At 34.7% G+C, this 22688-nt stretch overlaps 3 protein-coding genes, 1 long non-coding RNA gene and 1 pseudogene across 41 annotated transcripts; 2 read left to right on the forward strand and 3 right to left on the reverse strand.

Moving 5' to 3' along the window:
• Positions 1-1881: 1881 nt before the first annotated feature.
• On the reverse strand, positions 1882-5400 carry LOC104787084 (protein PAF1 homolog). Of its 2 annotated transcripts, XM_087450504.1 has the most exons (13): positions 5272-5400; positions 4524-5140; positions 4356-4424; positions 4134-4241; positions 3879-4059; positions 3709-3788; positions 3501-3620; positions 3239-3344; positions 2916-3002; positions 2744-2812; positions 2590-2655; positions 2334-2477; positions 1882-2225 (listed from the first exon to the last, which is right to left on the reverse strand). In XM_087450504.1, exons 1-13 carry the CDS (start codon positions 5398-5400, stop codon positions 2082-2084), a joined length of 1920 nt encoding a protein of 639 aa, XP_087306630.1. In that variant the 3' UTR covers positions 1882-2081. The 2 variants fall into 2 exon arrangements, with proteins under 2 accessions (XP_087306630.1, XP_010510890.2); XM_010512588.3 differs by lacking the exon at positions 5272-5400 and having other exon boundaries at positions 4524-5239.
• On the reverse strand, positions 5393-8530 carry LOC104787085 (uncharacterized). Of its 5 annotated transcripts, XM_087450503.1 has the most exons (5): positions 8353-8496; positions 7968-8017; positions 7040-7855; positions 6233-6908; positions 5393-5951 (listed from the first exon to the last, which is right to left on the reverse strand). In XM_087450503.1, the coding sequence occupies exons 4-5, from the start codon at positions 6861-6863 to the stop codon at positions 5551-5553; spliced, it is 1032 nt and encodes a 343-aa protein (XP_087306629.1). In that variant the 5' UTR covers positions 6864-6908; positions 7040-7855; positions 7968-8017; positions 8353-8496; the 3' UTR covers positions 5393-5550. The 5 variants fall into 5 exon arrangements, with proteins under 5 accessions (XP_087306629.1, XP_010510893.2, XP_087306627.1 ...); XM_010512591.3 differs by having other exon boundaries at positions 6233-7855; positions 8353-8530; XM_087450501.1 differs by having other exon boundaries at positions 5393-5959; positions 6233-7855.
• Positions 8531-8665: 135 nt separating this feature from the next.
• On the forward strand, positions 8666-9961 carry LOC104789320 (uncharacterized; annotated as a pseudogene).
• Positions 9962-13495: 3534 nt separating this feature from the next.
• On the forward strand, positions 13496-14867 carry LOC104789321 (F-box protein At1g11270-like). The gene is made up of 2 exons (XM_087452843.1): positions 13496-14066; positions 14152-14867. Exons 1-2 carry the CDS (start codon positions 13574-13576, stop codon positions 14820-14822), a joined length of 1164 nt encoding a protein of 387 aa, XP_087308969.1. The 5' UTR covers positions 13496-13573; the 3' UTR covers positions 14823-14867.
• A 4038-nt stretch (positions 14868-18905) lies between these two features.
• LOC147944110 (uncharacterized) lies at positions 18906-21922 on the reverse strand. 33 transcript variants are annotated; one of them, XR_015557263.1, is made up of 9 exons: positions 21525-21835; positions 21448-21459; positions 21186-21230; positions 20957-21063; positions 20704-20832; positions 20514-20620; positions 20158-20189; positions 19508-19660; positions 18906-19155 (listed from the first exon to the last, which is right to left on the reverse strand). It is a non-coding gene; the product is annotated as an uncharacterized LOC147944110 (long non-coding RNA). The 33 variants fall into 33 exon arrangements; XR_015557258.1 differs by having other exon boundaries at positions 19508-19697; XR_015557261.1 differs by having other exon boundaries at positions 19508-20022.
• Between the last annotated feature and the right edge of the window lie 766 nt (positions 21923-22688).

Genomic DNA, 22688 nt, shown 5'->3' on the forward strand with positions numbered 1-22688 from the left:
TTATTTTCTGGATTATTATTGCTTAAAATTTCTGGTTTTCAAAGTCTGAATAGAGACATATACGATACAAAAATGGATATGAGAGTCTCAGTGGTTAATAGGTCGTTGTGTATTGTGTTGTTTATACGAAGATATATATTTTTTAAAAGTTGATTATGCGATATGTAATCAGTTACTTTGGAACGGCTACTTTGAAAATTTTGGATAATTTTGAAAACAATTATATAGTTTTTTTGAATAATGTGAACTAACTATATAAAAGTTGGGGAATTCGGGTATTCTGTTTAAATTTTTTACCCAATCTCTATTAATAAACATCTTCTAATGAGTAATCATTTAAAAGATGGAATAGGACGGTACATGGAACAATACATAATGGGACGTTACAGATGGGACAGGAGGAGATGTATTTTTCGTTCTAAAGTAGATACGTCTAGATTATATACGCACAATAATCCAAATTAAAATCTGATATTTGGATTTAATACCAATATTATACAAATACTTAATTTATGTATTTAAGATAATAAAATTCTAACTTACTTTTACGAATTTAAATTTTATATGAAAATATTTTTCCCGTACTACCTAGTACCATGTTTATCATAAACAGTTTATGTATAAAATTACACAGAAAATCTGATGATGATATAAAGTGGGTCAACTCATTTAACCCATTAATCCACTAAGCTTAACTGGTTGTGGGTTGATCCAGACCATTTGCTGAATGAGTTGGATAGAATCATTACCCATTAAACACTAAAACTCAATGGTTATGAGTTGGTTTGGTTTGGTTTAACCAATTTGACACCATATTACTATACTACAACAAAAATAGACATAAGAGTGACATTAATGAACTGAATTCTAACTTAGATTGATTGATTTTTTATTGGAAACTGATTAATCTTCCGGATTCGTTTTCTTCTTCAATTTATCACGACTTCCCTTTAATTAATATTTTTTAAAAATATATACTTCATATAAGATTAAGACTTGTTATCTTATACTAGTATTTGTGTTTAAAATTTTAATTAAAAGAGATGCACTTTTCTTGTACACTAAATATACAACTTGTTGGAGACATTTAATTCAACTATTAATATTTTGTTGTATTTGTTTTTTATGGATTTCTAATTGTTTTTTTTCTTCAATTGTTTACCTTTAGTTCAAACAACAAAACTGTTGAATAAGATTAGATGAGTTTAAAAGTGAGATATGAGCGTCTGAATCGGATCATATCATAGTTTATATATGTATACTATTAAAGGAGGAGTTCTCATAAATCTTTCCACTTTTTTGTAAAAAATTACATTAACACCAGTGGTTTTTTTAAAAAGTACACTAACTCTTTAGAAGATCAATGTATATATGTTTGGTTAACGTATATACAAACTACTCGTTTTTGTTTAGAAATTTGATTATTTGAATTACATAACTGTAATTACAATCCTTAAATATCATAGTATTTTTTTTTTGTTTGATGCATATTGCTATTGTTTGTCTTATTTGTTAACTTACATATAAATTAGAGGACACCATTCTGGGGTATATGGACTCCGAATTAAGAAAATCTAAAAGCAGCATTTTAGAGAGTTTCAAGAGGAGTACAAAGAAGATATATCTAAAATAAATATAAAAAACAAAAAGCCCTGCTGAATAAAGTTATACACCAAAAGATAAATAATTGGTAAGCAAGGAGAAGACTCTGACTGGTCAAGAAAGCTTTGACTTCATGTTGAAACTAATCTCTTCTTATTTTGTGTAACAGAGTCCTTTTTTCCACCATTGGAGTACTTCTCAAAGCTCTCGTGTTTGTGCGAATCTCAAGGCTTGTGAGACAGAATTGATGGGCACAAGCTTAACGTAGATAGGATCAGAGACATCAAAGCCAAACATAATGGCCATATCATTAATCATGGACGTGTACATGTATAAAAAGTATCTCAACTTCGCCAGCTCTCCAGATCAATATTTCTTTACTTGCCATATTACGCTTTAAATTAGCCTACAAGTAGCCTTGCAGGATACTTTACACACCGTTGGAAAACCGATTGAATAGTTTGAAGTACATGAGACGTTCATTCAGAATACTCATCCTCATTACCATCACGATATTGATTGACATCTTGTTCCCGCTCGTGTTTCCAAGATCTACCAAGGCCTTCTTCGTCCTCTAACCTTCTCATCTTGGAGCTCGAAGGACCAACCCTAGAAGAGTAAACCTACATCCAAATCCCCAAAGTCCAAAGAAATTGGCAAGAGAAGTAGAGAACTTTCCACATACTTCTTGTCTTACTCTTTTAAATGCTAAATGTATGGATTTACTATACCCCTGAATCTTTATGTTCTATCACTGATAGAGTTGATCGTCGCCTTACAGTCACCCTTGAAGGTACTGGAAAGTGTTCAATCTCATCAGAAGATCTTCCTTCCCTGGCCCTTTTCTTCCTCAAGGTCAGCTTTGTGGGTGGGGGCTGCCAAATTCTCAAGGGTCATCCCGAAGTATTATGGACAGAAAAAAAAAAAAAAAAGATAACCAACTGGAATATGTAACAAAACCCGATGCAGGTATCGTTTAGGTAATACCAGATAGCTAGCGGTCCCATCGTCAAATGATACCAGGTATGTGTCATTTGCATCGTCGCCAAGTACCTGTTATAACATCAGGTGAGATATTTACTTCAATCAGCGACTCAAACAATCAAAATTTTACTCAAACCACAATGGCAATGGTACATACATCCCAGTGGTATTCGCGAACCCAAGTGTAAGAGATATCTTCGTTTTCATCATGCATATCCTTAGACAACTGCCACAGCAACATAAATTGATAACGCATAAATCAAATTGAACTTTTCTTGACTTGACAAAACTTGTGTAACAGAGATCAGTTCGTGGAGAGGCATGTCTACCTCATCCAAGGAAGGAACCATGTACGCCAGAAATTTTTCTGGATTAGCAGTGTCTGATCCAGCCACCACATAGCTTTTCAAAATGGCCTGTGGAGTATAAGGTCAGAGCTCGTCATCACTATGAAAGATAAGGCAATCAACCATTGTCAAGATTCGGCCCCATATCTCATATATCCCATCCTCATTCGAGTACACTTATGTAAGCAACAAAATCGATATAGTTTATACAGTCATCTTGTGTCTATCAGGAACAAAGTTATCCCTATGATTGAGAACAGAGATAATTGGACCTTTCTCAGGGATATCGGTATTTAATAACTCACCCGTGACTCATGTTCATCACGAATTGAAGGGTCTAACTTGCCAAAGAATTCAGAATCAGCTGTAGGAGCACTATCAAAATTCCCTACCACAAACTGCTCATCGTACCTGTGTCAAAAAAACAAAAAAAACGGAAGAGACAAACTGTCAGCTTTCAAGCACTTCATCGTTGTGTCTACATGCCGGGAAATTATGTGAAAAATATGACTGATTCGGGATTTTAGATTTAAGATTGTCTGCAAGGGAAAACAAGGAACATCCAACCTATCAAAATATGGCAACAGTGGTAACACTTCAACCGGCTGCAAGTTTTTATTGGTGGCATGAACTGGTCGAGACTTGCATGCCTCAAAGGATGCTTCAATATCCTTGATTTGTCTCTCTCTAGAGACCAAAGAAAGGAAAAAAAACATCAGATCTTCCTTTTCCACTTTCTTTAGAAATACACAAAGTGAAGAAACAAACAACACACCTATTGTTAAGATTTTGCAAGATGTCGATGCCTCCTCCTTTCATCTCTCGCAATTCCTTTGCTTGCTTCTCAGTTAGCGACTACACATGGAGAAAGATAGGAGATTGGAAAGTGTTTAAACAAAGCTATATACATCACAAAAGAAAACTTCCAACAAGTGAGACTGATACCTGTCTTGCCGATTCATTATTAATAGAAGAAATGTATTGTGTTTTCACGAGCCAGGAAACACCTTTATCAGTTGGTCTTTCTTTTCTCCGGATTCCTTCTTTCTTAATAGGTGTAACAGCATCATCATCACGCAACAGTTCTTCATCTTCAGGGGCAAGAGGTGCCTTGACTTTGGGAGGGCTGAAAAGCGATACAACAACAGTAAGTATCCCAGTAGATGAGAAAAATAATTAACTTTATTGAGAAGATCATACTTGTATACACTTAGGTCAAGGAGATCCAAGGGTATTCCAAGATCAGGCTCGACAAAGATTTTTGGTTTCCATAATTTCTCCAAGGATGTGATGGTATACTTCGTAAATCTAGTGGGATCAAAATAGTTTAAGAAGTAAGGAAAGGAGATTAAACACAACGGATTCAAGAGATAAAAATTGGATCAATCTTTTCTTTTTTTTGGCAATAGAGTAACAACATACTGATCTTTATCCCGTTTAATGGTCATGAGCTTAAGCTGTGCACTAGGATCAGGGAGCTCATTCCGGAACCTTCAAGAGAAGTAAGAAGATGATTATATCATTCTAATAAGAGTAAAAAGATGAATACTCTTTGGTTAGTCTCTAGTAGAAGTGAGTGAGAATACTGACTTGAGCTTGCAGATGAAGGTGGTTGGTTTCTTTAACCTATTCTCGACCCTGTCGGTGGTGAGTAGAGGCGTAGGCTTCCTCTCCTCGGTGTGTCCTTTGGGGGGCATATGAGACTTGTGAGAATTTTTCATCTGCTGTTGTCTAAGTTTATCTGCTTGCCTTTGTTTCTCTAACTCCCTCTTCTTCCTAAGCCTCCTCTCTTCTTCCGTCTCGATTTTCTTAGAATGGGGAAGATGAGGCCTATGGTGCTTCGATGGATCCGGTTTAGCACGCTCCCGCCTGGAGGCCCCTTTGTCGCGGTCATTGGCTCCTTGGTTTCGAGGAGGATCGGGTACGACGGGAGGAGGAGCTGAGGGGGGTGGAGGAGGGGGAGGAGGAGCTTGGACCTGATTGAATTGAGGATAATGGGAAGGCTGCTGCTGATAGTAAACATGCGGAGGGGGAGGCGGCGGAGGATAAGAGTACGGTTGATGATGCGACGGTGGTGGGGGAGGAACAGGAGGGGGTAACGACGGCGGAGGAGGCGGAGGGGGTAAAGGATTTTGAGACGGCGGAGGAGGATACGGCGGTCGGTACGACGCCATTCTCGTGGTATACTCTGTGATCTGATGAATTCCCTAAACGAACGACGACGAGTCTTAAAGATTCACCGATTTCCTTTTTTATTTTTTTAGGGCCTCATTAACGGCCCAATAATCGATACTATCATATGGGCTTTCCTAGCACGGTTTCGACAAATAAAGCTCACCGTTTTATGAGTCCCCAGTTTGGTGTGAACCGTTTTAGCACGGTTTCGACAAAAACATGGGTTTTTTTTTCTGTTAACCGGCAGGCACGCTTTGTGCAAAGTTTTGAAGTTGATCAACGAGGAACACATAACAGAGGATATTCATTACTTTATCGATACTGTACTACTTCTTTATAACAAAGGGACATTATGTTAGTGAACCGAGTTGAGGTTAAACACTTAACAATCTCGATCCAAAAAGATGACGCTCATAAAAAAAACCTCTGACCTGGGGGGGCTTCATAAGCCGAAGATGTTATGGTCGTTGGCACTGAAAATAGCACCGCCAAACTGCCTGGTGTTCAAGTCGCCTCCATCAAGGGCGGACCCAAAACGGTCTAGCCACTGGGCAGGGCTGGGATTCTCTGCCTCTTCCACCCACTCCGACATCATGTCAATTTCCTCCAGGACAATTGGGTCTGTCTCCAAGGTAATCATTCTCCCCAATTTTAGATTCTGATTCACGTACATCATATTGTTCAATATCTCTCTGTCAATCTTGTTACGCCTTTCCCAGTGCATCTGCTGGAATGTACTCCATTGGCGTTCCAAGTTGTAACCGCTGCACACTTGGCTCAGTATCCTGATGGCCACCCGCTGCAAAACAGGTGCTGAGTCACCAAACTGCTCCCACCAGAGACCTGCATTACTAAAAGCAAACCATCATTAGACATCAACTTCTACGACTTAGTTACCAATTCTCAAGCTAGCATGTAAATGGGAAAATATCTTCAAGTTTTGCAATTTGGTTTTCTCTCTTACTCAGACTACCTAGACAACTTTGTTCACAAGTCAGGTTTGTTCAAAATCCTGTATTAACTTCCAAAAGTTACGAATAGCACTATAGCAGCCCTTTGAAATTTGACTAAAAATTATATTCACGGTTTTTGAAAAAATATATAAATGTATTGTCCGTCCATACCTGGTGAAACTGAAGCCCTGGCCTCCATCGCCAGGTTACAGCCGAACAATCCCTTTGCCCTAGTGAAAGTGAATATCTGATTTGTAATATCACGTCTTAGATCGCTAGTGGGAAGAAGTTTCTCCAACACTTTGAAAAAATCTTCTTTCAAGGAAGTGAGGAACTTAATCTCCGGGTTATACTGAATACTGGGGTTCAAGAATGCTGCCGCTGCATGAAGAGGTGAATGCAGATGGTCACACCACTTGGAATCAACTATGTCAGAAAAGACCTTATGCTTATTCTCATCCATTATGTAGTATGTCCGTATTGACTCCTTGGCCTTGGACATTAACTCATATATAGATCCTACAGCGGGCTTTCCACTAGAAACTTCCCTCAACACTTTGAGGATAGGCTCGGAAATAGCCACACTTTCTTCCACAGCTCTCCAAAAATCATCATCCTCTAGGATATTCACGCATGACATGCTCTGTGGTTTATTAGTATTAGTGGGGGTATACTCTGGGCTATTGAACATGTGCTTTAACCTTGCTTTGTGTTTCATCATTGACTGCAACGATAGAAAATTGGAAACAGACCTTGTGACACCGCTTCTGATAATATCTTGCCCACATGTTGACTTTCTCATCAAATCTAGCACGGAGCTATTGTTGTACACAAACTTAGATATGACCTGCGCTTGCAATATACATTGGTTGACCCAATCTACCTTGGAGAATTCATCTAGTATCATGTTCAAACACTGAGATGCACAAGGGGACACGAAAATGCTTCCATAGTTTTGCAAGATATGGTTTGAGATACCTGTGTAGCTGAAGCTGTTGTCCATAATGATTTGCACTATATGCTCATGTCCAATATCTTGGATGATAGAATCAAAGAGATCAGCGAGGCATTTTGTGTTCTTGAAATATGAGGAGGCGTCCACAGACTTGTGAAAGAAGGTTCTGGAAGGTGATGAGACGGAGAAGTTAATGAGAGCTCGGGATTTGTTGTCGGTCCATGCCTCTGCGATGACAGTACAGCCCGTGGTGACCCACTCCTTTTGAGTCTCTTTGAGTTGTAAAGTGATTTCTGATTTAACCCTATCCAGCAATTCAGTCTTGAGAGGTGGGGCAACAAATGCAGGACCACACTTGGCGATGGCATCAAGCATAAAGTGATAAGAGGGTGAGCGGGCAACACACCAGTCAATCTTGTTCTCAAGGAAGAAAAGAGAAATATTCCTCTCTGCAGTCTCCTGAGCAGTTGGAGAAGAGGATGACTGGGGTAGAAGGAGATTACTACTAGTAGGAAAGAGTTTGGAAGCAGAAGAGAGTGTAACATCGGATTCAGGAGGAGGCAGGGAAGGTGGTGGTTTAACTTGGGGAGGCTTGTCGGTGGTGTTGGTGAGAGGTGAATCTTTGGGATCATCCTTGGCCGATAAAATGGATCGGACTCTGTCAGTAACATCGTGTCTAACCTTGGCACAAGGATTGACACCTTTACTTGGAAGGCGAGAGAGATGATGCTTCAACCTGCTAATGCCGCCATTAAGAACTCTGGAGCAAAACTTGCATTTCACCTTATTACCATCGAGTTTCTCTGCGTATTCCCAGCAGATATCCTTTTCTCGTACCACTGTCAGTATGTGCAATTTATTATAGTATGTGATGGCAGACACGAAATGACTACTAAAGCATGATCTTAGTGAGATGCCAGGAAAATCAAATTGAGCTACCTACTTACTTACTTTACTTACTGGTGCTGAAATGTTTCTTCGTCAGTCAGCTTATTATACACCTGCCAAACACACACACACAAACCGTAGAGTAAGGAAAAAAAAAAGTGAAGAAAAAAAATAGCGTGGCACACTGCTGGATGGATCCAAATATGAATAATCTATTCTTTCTATCTATAAGGATTCCGGATTTCCTCTTGAGTATTGCAGGAAAACGAGAAAGACACATGACGAAACCGGTCGGGGGTCGTCGCTGGGAAAAACAGATTCAAAAGATGATCTATATCGGAGAAAGACCAAGTCTCCAAGAAAGAAAAAAAAAAGAACCTAAGACAAATTTGAAAGGAGAAAGAGAAATTGGGAGAGAGAAATATCAAATATATCCAATAAAGCTTACAGAGAAAGAAATATGGGGGGAGAGATTCACTTCTTCTCGCCGGAACTATCTATCTATCTTCTGAGATTTCCAGCTTAATTTTTCGCGATATTTTGCTCTTATTTCTTTCTTTCTATTTAGTTATATATACATGTATCGTCTATCGCTACTATTATTTTTGAAAAGTCGTTTATAAATTAAACATCAGTTTTGTAAAAAATTAGGATTTAATCTGTAGTATACTACAGGACAAAAGTATTTTATATAATTCTTTTTAAAAAAAATTAGAGTGAGTTTTTATGAGTTTTAGTATTGATGTTACACTTTTATATATATGTTTTTTAGTAGAGTCAAGTTGTATGAGGGAGATGCAGAGAAGCAGATACTGACTTATACAGAAGCTGTGAGGACTGTGGATCCCATGAAAGCAGTTGGCAAGTCTCCTCACACGTTGTGGGTTGCGTTTGCCAAGTTGTATGAATCCCACAAGGATTTGGTTAATGCAAGAGTGGTTTTTGACAAGGCTGTCCAAGTAAACTACAAGACCGTGGATCATTTGGCTTTTGTGTGGTGGGAGTGGGCAGAGATGGAGTTGACGCACAAGAATTTCAAAGGACCTTTAGAGCTGATGAGGCGTGCTACAGCTGTACCATCGGTAGAAGTCAGAAACAGAGTGGCTGCCAGTGGGAACGAACCAGAACCAGTCCAGCTAAAGCTACACAAGTCCCTGAGGCTGTGGTCACTTTACGTTGATCTAGAAGCAAGTGTAGGGACACTGGAATCGACTAGATCAGTGTACGAGAGGATACTGGAATTAAGAATAGCCACACCTCAGATTATATTGAACTATGCTCAGCTTCTTGAGGGAAACAACTACTTTGAAGAGTCGTTCAAGGTGTATGAAAGAGGTGTGAAGATGTTTAAGTACCCAAATGTGAAAGACATATGGGTAACGTATCTCAAAAATTTTGTAAAGCGACATGGTAAGACAAAGCTGGAGCGGGTGAGAGAGTTGTTTGAGAATGCTGTTAAAATGGTAAGTTCATCTGATGCTGCTCAACTGTACCTTGAGTACGCAAAATATGAAGAAGATTATGGTCTGGCGAAGAGGGCCATGGGAGTTTACGAAGCAGCTACAAGAAAAGTTGCTGATGAGAAGAAGCTTGAGCTGTATGAGATATACATAGCTAGTGCAGCAGAGAGGTTTGGTGCTCAAAGAACTAGGGAGATATTCCAAGAAGCCATAGAATCATCTGGGCTTCCAGAGAATGATGTGAAGATGTGCATCAGATTTGCAGAGCTGGAGAAAAGCATGGGAAAAGCCGATCGAGCTCGTGCTGTCTACAAGTATGCATCACAGTTTGCAGACCCTCAAGTGTGGCAGAAGTGGCATGACTTGGAAATTGAGCATGGAAACGAAGATAGCTACAGAGAAATGCTTCGCGTAAAGCGAACTGTTTCTTGCTGCTCTCTATCTCCTCCAGCTCAGATTAACACATCACAGTCTCTGTCAGACACTCTTCTATCTCAATTCACCCCTCCGGCTCCGGTTAAGAAGGCTAGGTCTCTGTCTGATACTCTTTCCCCATTATTCAGCTCTCCAGTTAAGAAAGCACGGTTATTTGTGTAAGAGATGCTTACTGTTTATTATTTGTCCCGTGTAAGAGATGCTTACTGTTTATTATTTGTCCTAAGATGTTTTGTGACTTGCATCTCTCTCGTCGGTAAGAGACTTGCATCTCTCTCGTCGGTAAGAGACTTGTCAGTGGTATGTGTTTCATCTCCATCAGCAAATATCTCTCGTCGTTTAATATTCTTGTAATCTTGTAATCTTCCATTTTTTGGATCAACATATTAATTTTACATATTCCAATATGAAAAAGGAGAAAGTAGGAGTATATTTTAGTTAAGAAAAAACAGGAAAATTTGTCTTCCAATAAAAAAAGTTTCACCAATAGAAAAAAGTTGAAAACAATATTTTTCAATAAATTATTTAAATATAAGACGATCTATGTCTATTTAGAAGTGAATGCTTACAAAATTTATAGAATTTATAATTAACTGTATATTTTTTTTAATCCCTTTTTCTATTTTATGTTGAATTAAGGACTTAAAAATAAAAATAAGTAAACAATATTATAATTTCGAATTTATTAAATATATATATATATATATTTATAATCTCCTTATAATTATTTAAAAAAACTTGGTATTTTTTTATAAATTCTGTAGTTTTTGATAATTATCCTTTTACATTATTAATATTTCTAAAACAAAATATTTTATTTTTGTTGTAATCAAAATTCCTCCTACTTAATATTAACTTTTACACATGTCAAAATCTGAAATTGTAACTTAACACATGTCAAAATCTTGTTAATGGCTAACTTTTAAAACCCAACTTTATATAATAAGATTCGGTACTTTGTGAATCATCTTGTATTGTTATTATAGATCAATTAATCATAGAACAGTTTTCAGTAATCAAGTCCTCCGTTGTTAGGAATGGGACTAAAGAGCTCAAATAGAAGAGTAGAAGAGCAGCAAGAGCTTCTTTGGAAAGACATTTTCTCTTATCGCTATTTGTTGACATACGCCACGGATTAAATGGCCAGTAAGTTATATTTCTTTTCCATTTTAAACCAAAATATACTCCTACTTAATTCTTTTTCAGTTTGGAATAGATAAGATTAATATGTTGACCAAAAAAATAGAAGATTAATATATGCATCTTCTTTTTCTAATACTGTATTTTAAAATTTATTTTAGTAGTTTTAGACTGTTTTATTTAATTTATATTTTCATCTTTGTACATCATGGTGTGTCAAAGAAACTTTCACGTATACATTGGCAAATTTAACATTAGTTACTATCAAAAGATTTTGTGACGTTGGAAAAGGGTCTTTAGTTTCATTGGTTGCTGGAGCAAGCCACTTTGAGATAGCGAAAAGACTTGAACATGTTCTCTCCATCCAGGAGGAGGGCAGGTTCTCTCTAGTGGAGGAGGTTGGACGCAAGGTTATCTCCCAAGGGAAGAAAGTGGAGGAGGTTGGATGCAAGGTTATCTTCCCATGGAAGGAAGGCGGAGCCAAAGTGGTGGAGGAGGTTGGACGCAAGGTCTCCCATAACGCAAGAACGCAGAACCGAGGTTCTCTCTATGGTTGGTCATGCACTATTGTGATATAATTTATTTTTTATTCGAAATATTTTTTGAGCTAACAATTTTAGTGATTAAAGAAACTATACAAAAGTGAAAGTAAAAAGACATATAATAGTTGGTTTAATTTGTTCATATGAACATTTTCTAGGTGGTGGTAAATAATATTCCATTTGTAACATACAGTATACTTAGGTGTAAAAATACACCTTTAATGGTAATATAAATAAAATATTTGTATATAGGATATAAATCAGTATATTATAGCAAAAAAATTATAAATAATGTATAATAAATTTTAATATATTCTAATTAAATTTAATTTTAATTACAAACTTTAAATCTGCACATCGGGCATGTCCTTAAATTAAGGACAATTGTTCATTAGTTGTTTATACCAATTCAACTTAGGCTATGATTGGGAGACACTTTAAACACTTTAAAATTAATTTAAAGTCTTAAAAGCCTAAATTTTACCAATCAGATTTTTATTACTTTATTATTTTTGACAGACTTTAAAGTCTAACTGCCCATCTTTAAAGACTAAACATTTTTTTGTCTTTTTTGTCTTTTTTGTTCTCTATTGATTGAGAGTTAATATTATCTATTCTCAGCCATATTAAATCTCAATGAGTAGAGAAAAAAGACAAAAAAAGTGAACTAATCATCAAACAGTAGGAGATTACAAACAGAGAAGTTGGTAGGTGTTTTTTTTTTTTTTGTGGCATCTTAATTCTTATAATCTTTACGAATCCACTAAGTTAAACATATCTGGAGTGCGTAAGTAATATACAAAGTCCTTAATTAGTTCCTTAGTTATATCTATTTCCGGCATATTTTTTTGTATTCTCTCCTCTGAAGTAATCAAAATAATGAACAAGTTAATCCCCTATATAATAAAACGGAAGTACACAACTTTTTTTATAAACTATGAAGTTTTTATAAGTTGGTTACAAAATAGGTTATAGATTAAATATAAGTTGGTTTTGGTTACAAAAAAAAAAGTTATAGACTAATTGGTCAATCTTTGGGCTATATGAATACAATTAAAAATATCCCAAAGATTTCTCTTAAAGAGAATATTCTAATGATTTATATAATTTCCAAAATAATATCTTTAGTATTCTATGTATTGTTACAAAATATATACTGTTAGACAAAAAAAAAAAATACTGTTAGGCGTAAAAAGAAATAACATCTTGGCAATTTATCACACTTAGACCATCTTTAGTCGAGAATGTGTAAGCGTTACTCAGAAAACAAAAAAAAAAAGAATTTATTATACATATTTCTTATTTATTTATTTATTAATATATGTACCAGTGAATAACTGACACATGTCTCTTTACTCTAAGAACCGATTCTTCAGATACTCCACCAAGCAATGATTACTCTTATTTTTTACTCTCTCTCTTCCTTTTGTTATTATTTTAATAAGAGTAATTGCAAGAGCAATCCCCACTAATGATGCTCTTAATTGTATAATTTTCACAATCATTTTTTTCTAATATAAAAAGTAATATTTTTCTTGTAAAATTAGCAACTTAAAATTAAAATAAGTAAACAATATTATAATTTCGAATTTTATGATATATCTTATTATATAATTTCCTTATAATAATTTTTCTAAATTTTAAAACTGTTTAAATATTTTAAATAAAATTAGGTTTCTTTTCTCTATTTTACTTTTATATAAAACTTTTTTATGATAGGTTTTGAATTTTTACATTTTTATTTTTTATAATTTTAATAAATTTAAAATTGACATGTGTCAATATCTGAATGATACAATTGACACATGTCACAATCTTGTTAATTAGTAATTTTGACATCAAATTTTATATAATAAGATTAGTTTTATATTGATATATATGTATATGTATATACTTTCCTTTTTACATTTATTTTGTTTTCCTTTTTAAAATCGGATATTTCGGTAATAATTTCTAATTTTTAATTAACTTTAAAGAAAAGAAAAAAAATTCATTAACTAATGCAAGTTTTTAGTCTCAGCCATATATATTAGTCGATCCAACCTAATTAGGTAGGAACAAGAGAGGAAAAAAACACACAAGTCGTGTAGAGATGGATGCCAAGAAGAGAAGAGGCGTAAACATCTTAGATGACATTGTAGAAGAGATTCTGGTGAAGGTTCCGGTGAGATCACTGGTGAGATTCAAAGCGGTGTCGAAACAATGGAAAGGAACCATAGAATCAAAGTGGTTCGCAGATAAACAGGTCAGGTCTCAGAAATCTCTAGGGGGAGGACAAGCGAGAATCGTCAAAATTGTACCACGATGTTTTGGGAGAAAAACACGCAGAACTCGTCTCACTCTAGAAAATCTGTTGTTGATGCCTCCCAATGGACTCGTTTATACTTCTCCATATCGACTCATTAGGCATCCTCGCCCTCGCCTTCGCCTTCGTCTTCGACGTTATAAAATCTCGGAGCCTTGCGACGGTTTGTTTTGCATCTACACGAAAGATCGTGAGCTTATTCTTGTTAATCCTGCCACAAACAGCAGTCGCATACTCCCTGATCCCAATCCTGATCCTTATCCCTCTACTCTCCCCGAAGGTACTTACTTACTTACTTTCAAAAAAATTTAACCTTTAATTTAAGTTTTCGTTTAATCTTTGATTAATTAGGGCTTGTTTTGCAGATGTTTGGCGTAGGCAGATTACTTTGGTAGGGATCGGAAGAGAGAATGTTGCGAATAATCCAAGGTATAAGCTGGTGTGTTTTTTCAAGGCTGATAATGAAATGGTGAATAAATCTACTAGGTGCAAGGTTTTTGCCCTCGACTCTAATACTTGGAGATACGTAGATCCGCCTAACCGTCAAGTTTACTATGACCACCCTATAATTCACGTGGATGGAGTGCTTTATTGCTTCGGCTACAACAATATGGAAGAGTGCTTTATTGCTTTTGATCTTCACACAGAGACGTTTCAAAGCTATTCGGTTACACCGGATGTCGGGTCTAGATACTTACATGAATTAAGCATGTGCGCTCTTAACCATCGTCTATGCATCTTCAGGAGTGCTCCTAATATAAACAGGGAGGACCTTTTCTTCAAAGTTTGGGGTCTAGACATAAAAAAGGGATCACTGGAAATCATGTATTCCATTGAATATTCTTGCCTCCCGCCTGATGTCGACCATATGACAATGGTTCCAGTGGCAACTCTCAACAATTATCTTATCCTTTCAAATCGTTCACATACCTTCTGGGTTTTCTACGGTTCCAAAACCCACATTTTCCTTGGCAACCATTCTTCTGGTAGATACTTTATGTCTTTTTTTGAGACGCTAGTTTCTCTCTACCAATAACTCTTATGACGTTAATAAAATTTATTTTTTGACATTCAAAATAAATTACAAATATTATTATGGAAATTAAAAATTAATTTCGAGAACATAAAACTTACTCACCTGAATATTCAAAGTTACAAGACATTAATTACGCTGGGATGCAATTCCAAAGTTACAAGAGTAGTTTTAAGCAGGAATTTTGTTTAAATAATTCTTATGGATACTGCAACCCAAAACATATTAGAATCATTTGATTTATACTTATTTTTGTTACAGGATTTCTTGAATATGTAGTACTACAAGGACATATACAAACCAATACCATCAGCTTATAATTTGGTCTTAGCCATGCATGCTTTGGAGACATCCAGAGAATATAGAGTTTGACCAAGTCAAAGTTGTTCACTACTGTGCTGCTGGTGGCTAAGCCTTGGAGGTATTTTTAAAGTTAAAATTGATAAATTCTCTCAATACATATATTTCATAGTAAATATTAGATAGTCTTTTTTTTTAATTAGATGATGGTATTATATATAGTAAAGTTAATCTATATATATAAAGCTAACTTTACTCACTTCTGGTCCACATCAGCCACTCCCTCAATTGAATAAGCCTAATTTTTTTATACAACCCACTAAGCAATTCATATTCATTTGATTAAAGTCCAGTTTTATATTTCTTTAAAAGCTCAATCCATTAGTAATACATGTTTTATATGCTGTAGAAATAAAACTCTTCCCCAGGAAGCTCCACTCCGTCGTCTGCCGGTGTGCGACCTGAAGTGTCTCTCTCCTTCTCAATTCTTTCATCTCAGAACACCTAAAAGATATCTTTCAAATTAATCTCTTAGCTTAAGAAAAAACAGTAAGATTCACCAATGTTATCATCCTCAAAAAATTTTCAAAATTCAAAATAAAAGTATTTATTTTCCTCCTTCATAAACATTACCTACGCCTTCAAAAGAATTTAAACAAGAGAACGAGAGAACATAACTAAAAGTATAGCAAGAATACAAACGATGGGGGGGGGGGGGAAAGTCCACCACTTATCATGACAACAAAAATAGAACATACAAGATCAACATATATTGAAGAAACTTCCCACAAACAATCTCAAAAATAGGTCTAAAAGTATCACGACCACCAGGAGATAGACATATAACATATGCAAAGAGGTCTTTAGCTTCAGGGACACCTAGATCATAAAAATTGTCGGCTTCGAAAAACATGACTACTTTAAAATCAAAAGAAAAAAATACTCAAACGAAAAAATAAGATAAGCACTTACAGAGGATCCGGGAAACACAACTAAAATTTAATTAACATTAGTCGCCAGAAATTGACAAAACCATCACCAAACAGAAGAAAATGTAAGAGATACATACACCGTTAGTTGAGGGAAAAGATGTTGAAATTTGAGTTCCAGATTTTGTTCACATAAGACTTAAATTGAATGACTTACTAAACCGGCCACAAAAAATATACACCCCAAAATGTTTTTTTAAAAAGCATCATAGAAGCAAAAATTAAATTTTACAACATACAATTCACATCCAATCGAAAACCACACTCTGGGGCCAACCGAAACAAAACTTAAAACTAAGATCTCAAAAACAATAGATAAATTAAATATGAAATGAAAGGAAGAAAACAATTAAAAACAACAGATTTGCACACCAATTAACACTTAAATGGAACGAAAACATTAGGGGAGAACCAATTAACCCCTACAGATGCGAAGCAAAGAGGAAAACACCCAAATACACCCAAAAAAATGTGTGCATCGATGAAAGGGATGAATGAAGAAGGATAACAAGCATCAAATAAATAGTTTCAAAACTCTTATTGTCTTGTAGATCGCAAAAATGACTTCTCTGCTATCCGTTCACGAGACATTACATTTTCTAAGAGAACAAGGCCATTCCAACCTCAATAACATACCACTAAAGATCCAATAGACAAACACAATTTTAAGGCTTACAGAAAATAAGGCCCAACGGCAGAAGCACAAAAAAAATTAAAAAAAATAATGAAAACAAAATTGTAAGTAACTGAGATTTTTAAACATTTTTAATCAAAAGCCACTAACTAATCACTACAAACACAAAAGTATTGACAAAAAAGCTACTTGCACCGGTTACTAATTAAATAAGAAAATAATTAAAAAATTACCTACAACTACATAATATAATACCAAATAACAATTCAACGACAAAATAACAATTTTTTAGTTAAAGTAACGGCTAAAGCGGGACAACAACTATTATTATATAAACTTAACTTCTAATTCTATATTTTTTTAAAACGAAAAAGAGATCACGATGATTTAAATTAATTAAAAATAAAAAAATTGACTACATTATACTAGCTGAAAAAACATACATAAAAAAATAAATCAACAAAAGAGCAAAGGAAAACATATGGACAACCTTTTTTTTTTTTTTGTCAATAATTGGGCCACAACTGGCCGGCCCATTAGTCAAATTTCTACATTCGTAGGAGCCGGGACTCGATCCCGGGTGTGATGATGCCTTCTACAAATGGACTTACTTCCTGCCACTGCACTAAGGTCACTTCACCACATACGGACAACCTAACCAGACGAAAGAGGAAAAATACATACCAAAAAAACAAATTAACAAAACAACCGAAAATACCTTTATCTAACTTCCGCGCGTAGCGCGGCTTAAATGCTAGTATATTAAAAATCTATATGCATGTTGCAATTTCAATCAGAATTTTAGAAGTTCATATTTGAAAGATCTTTTAAGAGGTAGGTAGTAAAACTATCATTTCACCCACCTAACTTACACATCTAATAGTTTTATGTAACTATATTAACTAAAATTGACCATGATTTTGTTAAATGAGTTCTTGTTTGTTGAGTAGGAACATTGTTTCCTGCCGTATTGTAAAGTATATTTACTATACGTGAGATCGAATACATTAATATGTGTTTAATTATATTTTTATTTTTATTGCATAGAGCCGTTTTGTCTTTGTAGAAGTCACCTTAGACTCAAATTCTTACTTGATATATAATATCTAAATCAAATGTACGTTGACAAGATATAGCGAAATAACTTAGCTACAATTATAACATGCATGGAGCTATTAAAACAAGATATGGACACATGAAAGCAATGCCCGTGCCACCGGACCCAACTTTGATCAAACAATAGCTGCTACCTTGTCGAGAAGGCGGAACTGTCTTGTACCTAACAAGATTCGGAAAACATAGAGGAAGCATACTCTTTATGCAATTCACACTTTAGCTCTACAACATGTTTATATATTTAAATCTTGCTAATCAAAGAGGTGCCCACATTATAAAACTGATGCTTGCAAGTCCATATTGACAAGATGTATAATGTATATATCATGTGACTTTAAGATTCCTAGAAGAAATTAAGCTACAACTCACGGACGTGTCATCAGTTTGCGCACGGAGAGGAGCTTCATGTGTCTGAGAGGAATTAGTATGACCATATACATATATCGTAAAGTTGCTGACATTATTATGCATTTTATTTTGAAATTTGGAATTTCTATCCAAGACATGTTTTAAAACTTGCGTAAAATTTATCTGCCGGTGGCCATTTGATCAGTAGTTGTCTTTTTACTTCCTGTATCCATTCTTAGTTCAATAGAGAAAGCACTATAAACCAAAAGGGTTTCAGTCAAAAAAATAAAAACCAAAAGCGTAAAACAAAAGCGTTATATATACATAATCATAGAAAACATATATTATCATGAGCTTCTATCACGCACTTTTCATCGATCGAATAAAATGGAAACACGTAAACACTACAAGAAAAATCAATATTCATAGCACACGATAAACGCTATCGTATGTGTTTAATGTTATCGGCAACTATCTTAAGTGTCACTTCTATTATAGCGTTTTTGACATATGCTATTATATGTCATTCTTTTATAACACTAATTAAATGATATAATATAGTTTTCGGTAACACATATTTTGTGCCATTTTATATTATGTCATAGCATTTTTATTTTGCTATATGGAAAAATTTTAATTTTAATTTGATTTTTATAATTTATATATTTGATGCCAGTTTTGTAGACTTATTTAAGTGGATTGATATAAAAAAAATTATTTCATAAATATCATCAACATACATAACATTAATTTAAACAAGTCTTACATATCATACAAGTCTTGTACTATGCTGCCAGGTTTTATCCAAAAAAGCTAACATTAAAACTTATAAGGATTGAGACAAACTTCGATATCTTCAATTTCTTCTCCTCTATCTATTTCGCCTTCCCATCAAAAGCAGTACACATGTCTGAAGAACTGTTCCGGTTAGCATTCCCATCCATATTCCCTGTAATCATGTGTATCCACAATACTAAGGTGCTTTTGTGGTAAAGTAAAGAAAGATATTCACGAATCCAAAACATTGACAAATAGAATAAAGACATTTTAGCTCAAAATCAAATATCAGAGACTTATGGATGAGTAGAATTAACATTAAGGTTTTCTATAAGACAAGTAGAGAATCAGATAAACAAAGCATTCACCATTCTGATAATCAAAACAAAGCATTCACCCTTCTTAAACAGCTATCACAGCTTATCCATACAATGGTGAAAATAAGAATGATAATAGATGGGGTAACATCCAACTAAACATGCAAACATCCACTAATGGAAAGGTAATAAGATATATATAATTACCTCTGTATGGGCTTGTCACCAGATTATGACAATTCCACAATCTCTGCAGGAGGGTTTTACTGAAAATAATTTCTTCTATTACCTCTGCTCAGGCGCCTCTTCCCCTTCAAATCTCATGTCCATGAAGTAGTTATTCTTCATAGATTCCATATACTGATCAAACGGAACAATAAAGTCAGATGGGCTCGTCCTGTATCAAACAAAACAGCAGTGCAGTGATAAGCCTCTACAGGTCTATACAAGGAAGAAATACAAGAATAATACAGCACGTGTGGAAGGATGATAACACGTGCGAGCCAAAAGTTGAGAAACATTGTATATAAAGAGAAAATTAGAATCAGAGAAGTTTATGTTGTTAGTTGTGAAACAGAGTCGCATGTGGCTTTGATGGGAGACGGTTATGATTCTAGCTGCGACTAGAGACCTCTCTGTTACAGATTGTATTGTTCCCGATTCATATCAATAAAGGAGTATTCAGATTCTTATCATGCAGGAACATTAAGTAGAGCAATTCACTGCCAAGCATCAGACAAATAGAGACAAGCCTTGAACATGAAACTGAACACATGAACCAGCAGGATATCAAACAACTAACGATTCACCAATTGATGTTTCATAAACCAAACCAATTAAAGAAGTTTGATGCTTACCTTCACTATCAACCATCTCTCAATGCAAAAACCTGTAACATAGTTAAACGTTTAGACAAAACAAGAATAATCACACTAATGTACTAACTAACCATTCAAAATACTAACATGTCTTGTGATTAAAATAATAGAGAAGCTTCTCTAACTCTAGAACTTGGAGCACACAAGAAGAAACGAAACAAAGTTCAACAGTTTTAGAAAAGAGAAGCTTCTCTATCTCCATTAAAAGATGACAGTACACACCAAAGCTCCTAAATTTGGGTGAAAAACAACAAAGCTAAGAGTAAAAAAATCCTACAAACTTTTGGACTGAAGAAGCAGACAAATTCAAAATCGAGAATCAAAGAATTTTTGACCTGAAGAAGATCCATCAATTGAGAGGTTCCTTGGTGAAGATCGATCTCAGAACCATTTTATAGACTATAGTCAAATGTCTTGAGCTTACTTGCAAGACATTAGATGTCTGCAAACAAAACTCAAATTAACAAGGAATAGATCTTAGATCTGGTTTATCCTAAAAGAAGAACAAAAAAGTCTTCGGGGTACCTTCTCAAGAGTTTCAAGTTGTGCTCATCTGAATTCCTCCTGTAAACAAAAGCTTCACTACTGTGACATATAACTCTTTGTTTCCATGACTATAACAGAGAGACATGGGCGTTGAAGTTAATAGTCCTCCTACCAGAGAAGATAAATCAATCAGGACACCATGGATAATATTTATGTAAGAAACACCATGGATACAAACAAATTTCTTAGATCCTCACCTGCAAACCATAAATAAACCCAAAGAACTTTATACCTTTATTACTTAGCTTGGCCGTCAAATCAGATGAGAGTAGAAGAAACACCATGGAAATAAACAAAGTCCTCTTCACATCCCCACCTGCAAAGACACCAAAACGACACCTGCACCACACCAACGATTCTAAGAACCATTATTAGTTTTTTAAGTCTAAAATAACAGCCAAAGTTCAAACCATAAATCCCACATGTATCAATCTTAAAATCCAAGTGAAAAAGCTTCATACCTTCTTAGACACTTCTTTAAAGCAATTGAAGATGTCTCCGTATACCTGCTTCATACCAAATTAAACGAAATCAAAAACCAATACAAAAAGTAAACCTAAATTGCTCGTATTTAAGCTATAAGAAACTTCATCCGTTAAGCTTAATCAAAGCTTGCTTCATCATCCACTCATCCCCAATCTTCATTCTTGTCAACAAATCCCTAATGTAAAACCTCATATCGTCTCTACAAGCTTTATCACTAGGCTTCAAGACAACAAATACCTCATTTGAAATCTACAAAATCAAGCTTGTAAATACAAATTCATCATTAAAGATAGATGGAGATTAAGAGGAATTACCATGGCTGCTTCTGGGTTTCTATAGAAACGGATTCTTGTGCAGTGGAGGTAGCCAGATCTGGAGTTAAGGTGACAAGAAATGGTGGAAGATGAGAAAGGAGAACTGAGTTTCGGTTGAAACGGGTGGGTTTGGTGGTCGCGGTGGCGGAGGAAGATGACAATAAGAGAAGAGAGAGGAAATCTGGAGACAAAGAGGAGATTTGAATACGATGAGAAGAGGAAATCTGAAGAGGAAAGGAGATTTTGAGACAAAGAGGGAAGAGAATATCTAGAGTCGAAGAGGAAATTAGAAGGAAAATAAAATAAATAATGGTTTTTTTTTTGTATTTTTGATTACACTTAGGTAGTGAATGGAAGCATATAATTTGCGGTTTTCAGAAAAAGATAATCAAAACCACACAAGTGTAGCCAATCAGAAGAAAAAGAGTTAATGTGCGTTTTTAAAAAAAAAAAAAAAACAAAAAGCGGATTGTTGAGAAGATAATAACTTGGACCGCGTTTCAAAAATGTAATGGGTATTAACCAGCGGATTTCTAGACCGCAGTTAATAAATGCTTTCTTTAAGATTTTTTTAATATTAAAGTGTACTATATATGAGATACCTATCTATGCTACAAACCTAAAAACTATCTCACCCATATTAATTTTTTTAATATTAAAGTGTACTCTCACATTTTTTATTTTCTTTAGATAGTTTTTATCAAAACCTAATTTCATCTCTCTCTCAAATATGACTCAACTCCATTAAGATAATGTTTTTTTAATCACTCTCATATATTCTTTTTTATTATTATTAACAAAACTATTCTCATATTTTTTTTAAAACAATGTTATATAGGTTTTTTAATATATTTTTAAAACAAATTCATGAAAAATACACTTTTAAATGATTTGTTAAATTTTAAATTTATAAAAACTGATTTAAAGTGCAGTTTCCATGTCAATAAATAGAGTTATAGTATGTTTTTTAAGTTGAAAATTAATAAAAATAATCTTATTGTTTAACAAATAATACTATTGTCTATGCTACTTAAATATCATATTGGTTATTAAAACACCCATATAACATGAGTCTCCATGTATTAATTCTATTATTATTTTAAAAAAAAACTGTAATCCAGTTTACTTATTTTTTATTTAAATTATACATGTTAGTTTAATTAT

Source organism: Camelina sativa, chromosome 5 (assembly GCF_030686135.1).
Source record: "Camelina sativa cultivar CO46 ecotype springtype chromosome 5, ASM3068613v1".
In the NCBI taxonomy this organism is placed as follows: domain Eukaryota; kingdom Viridiplantae; phylum Streptophyta; class Magnoliopsida; order Brassicales; family Brassicaceae; genus Camelina; species Camelina sativa.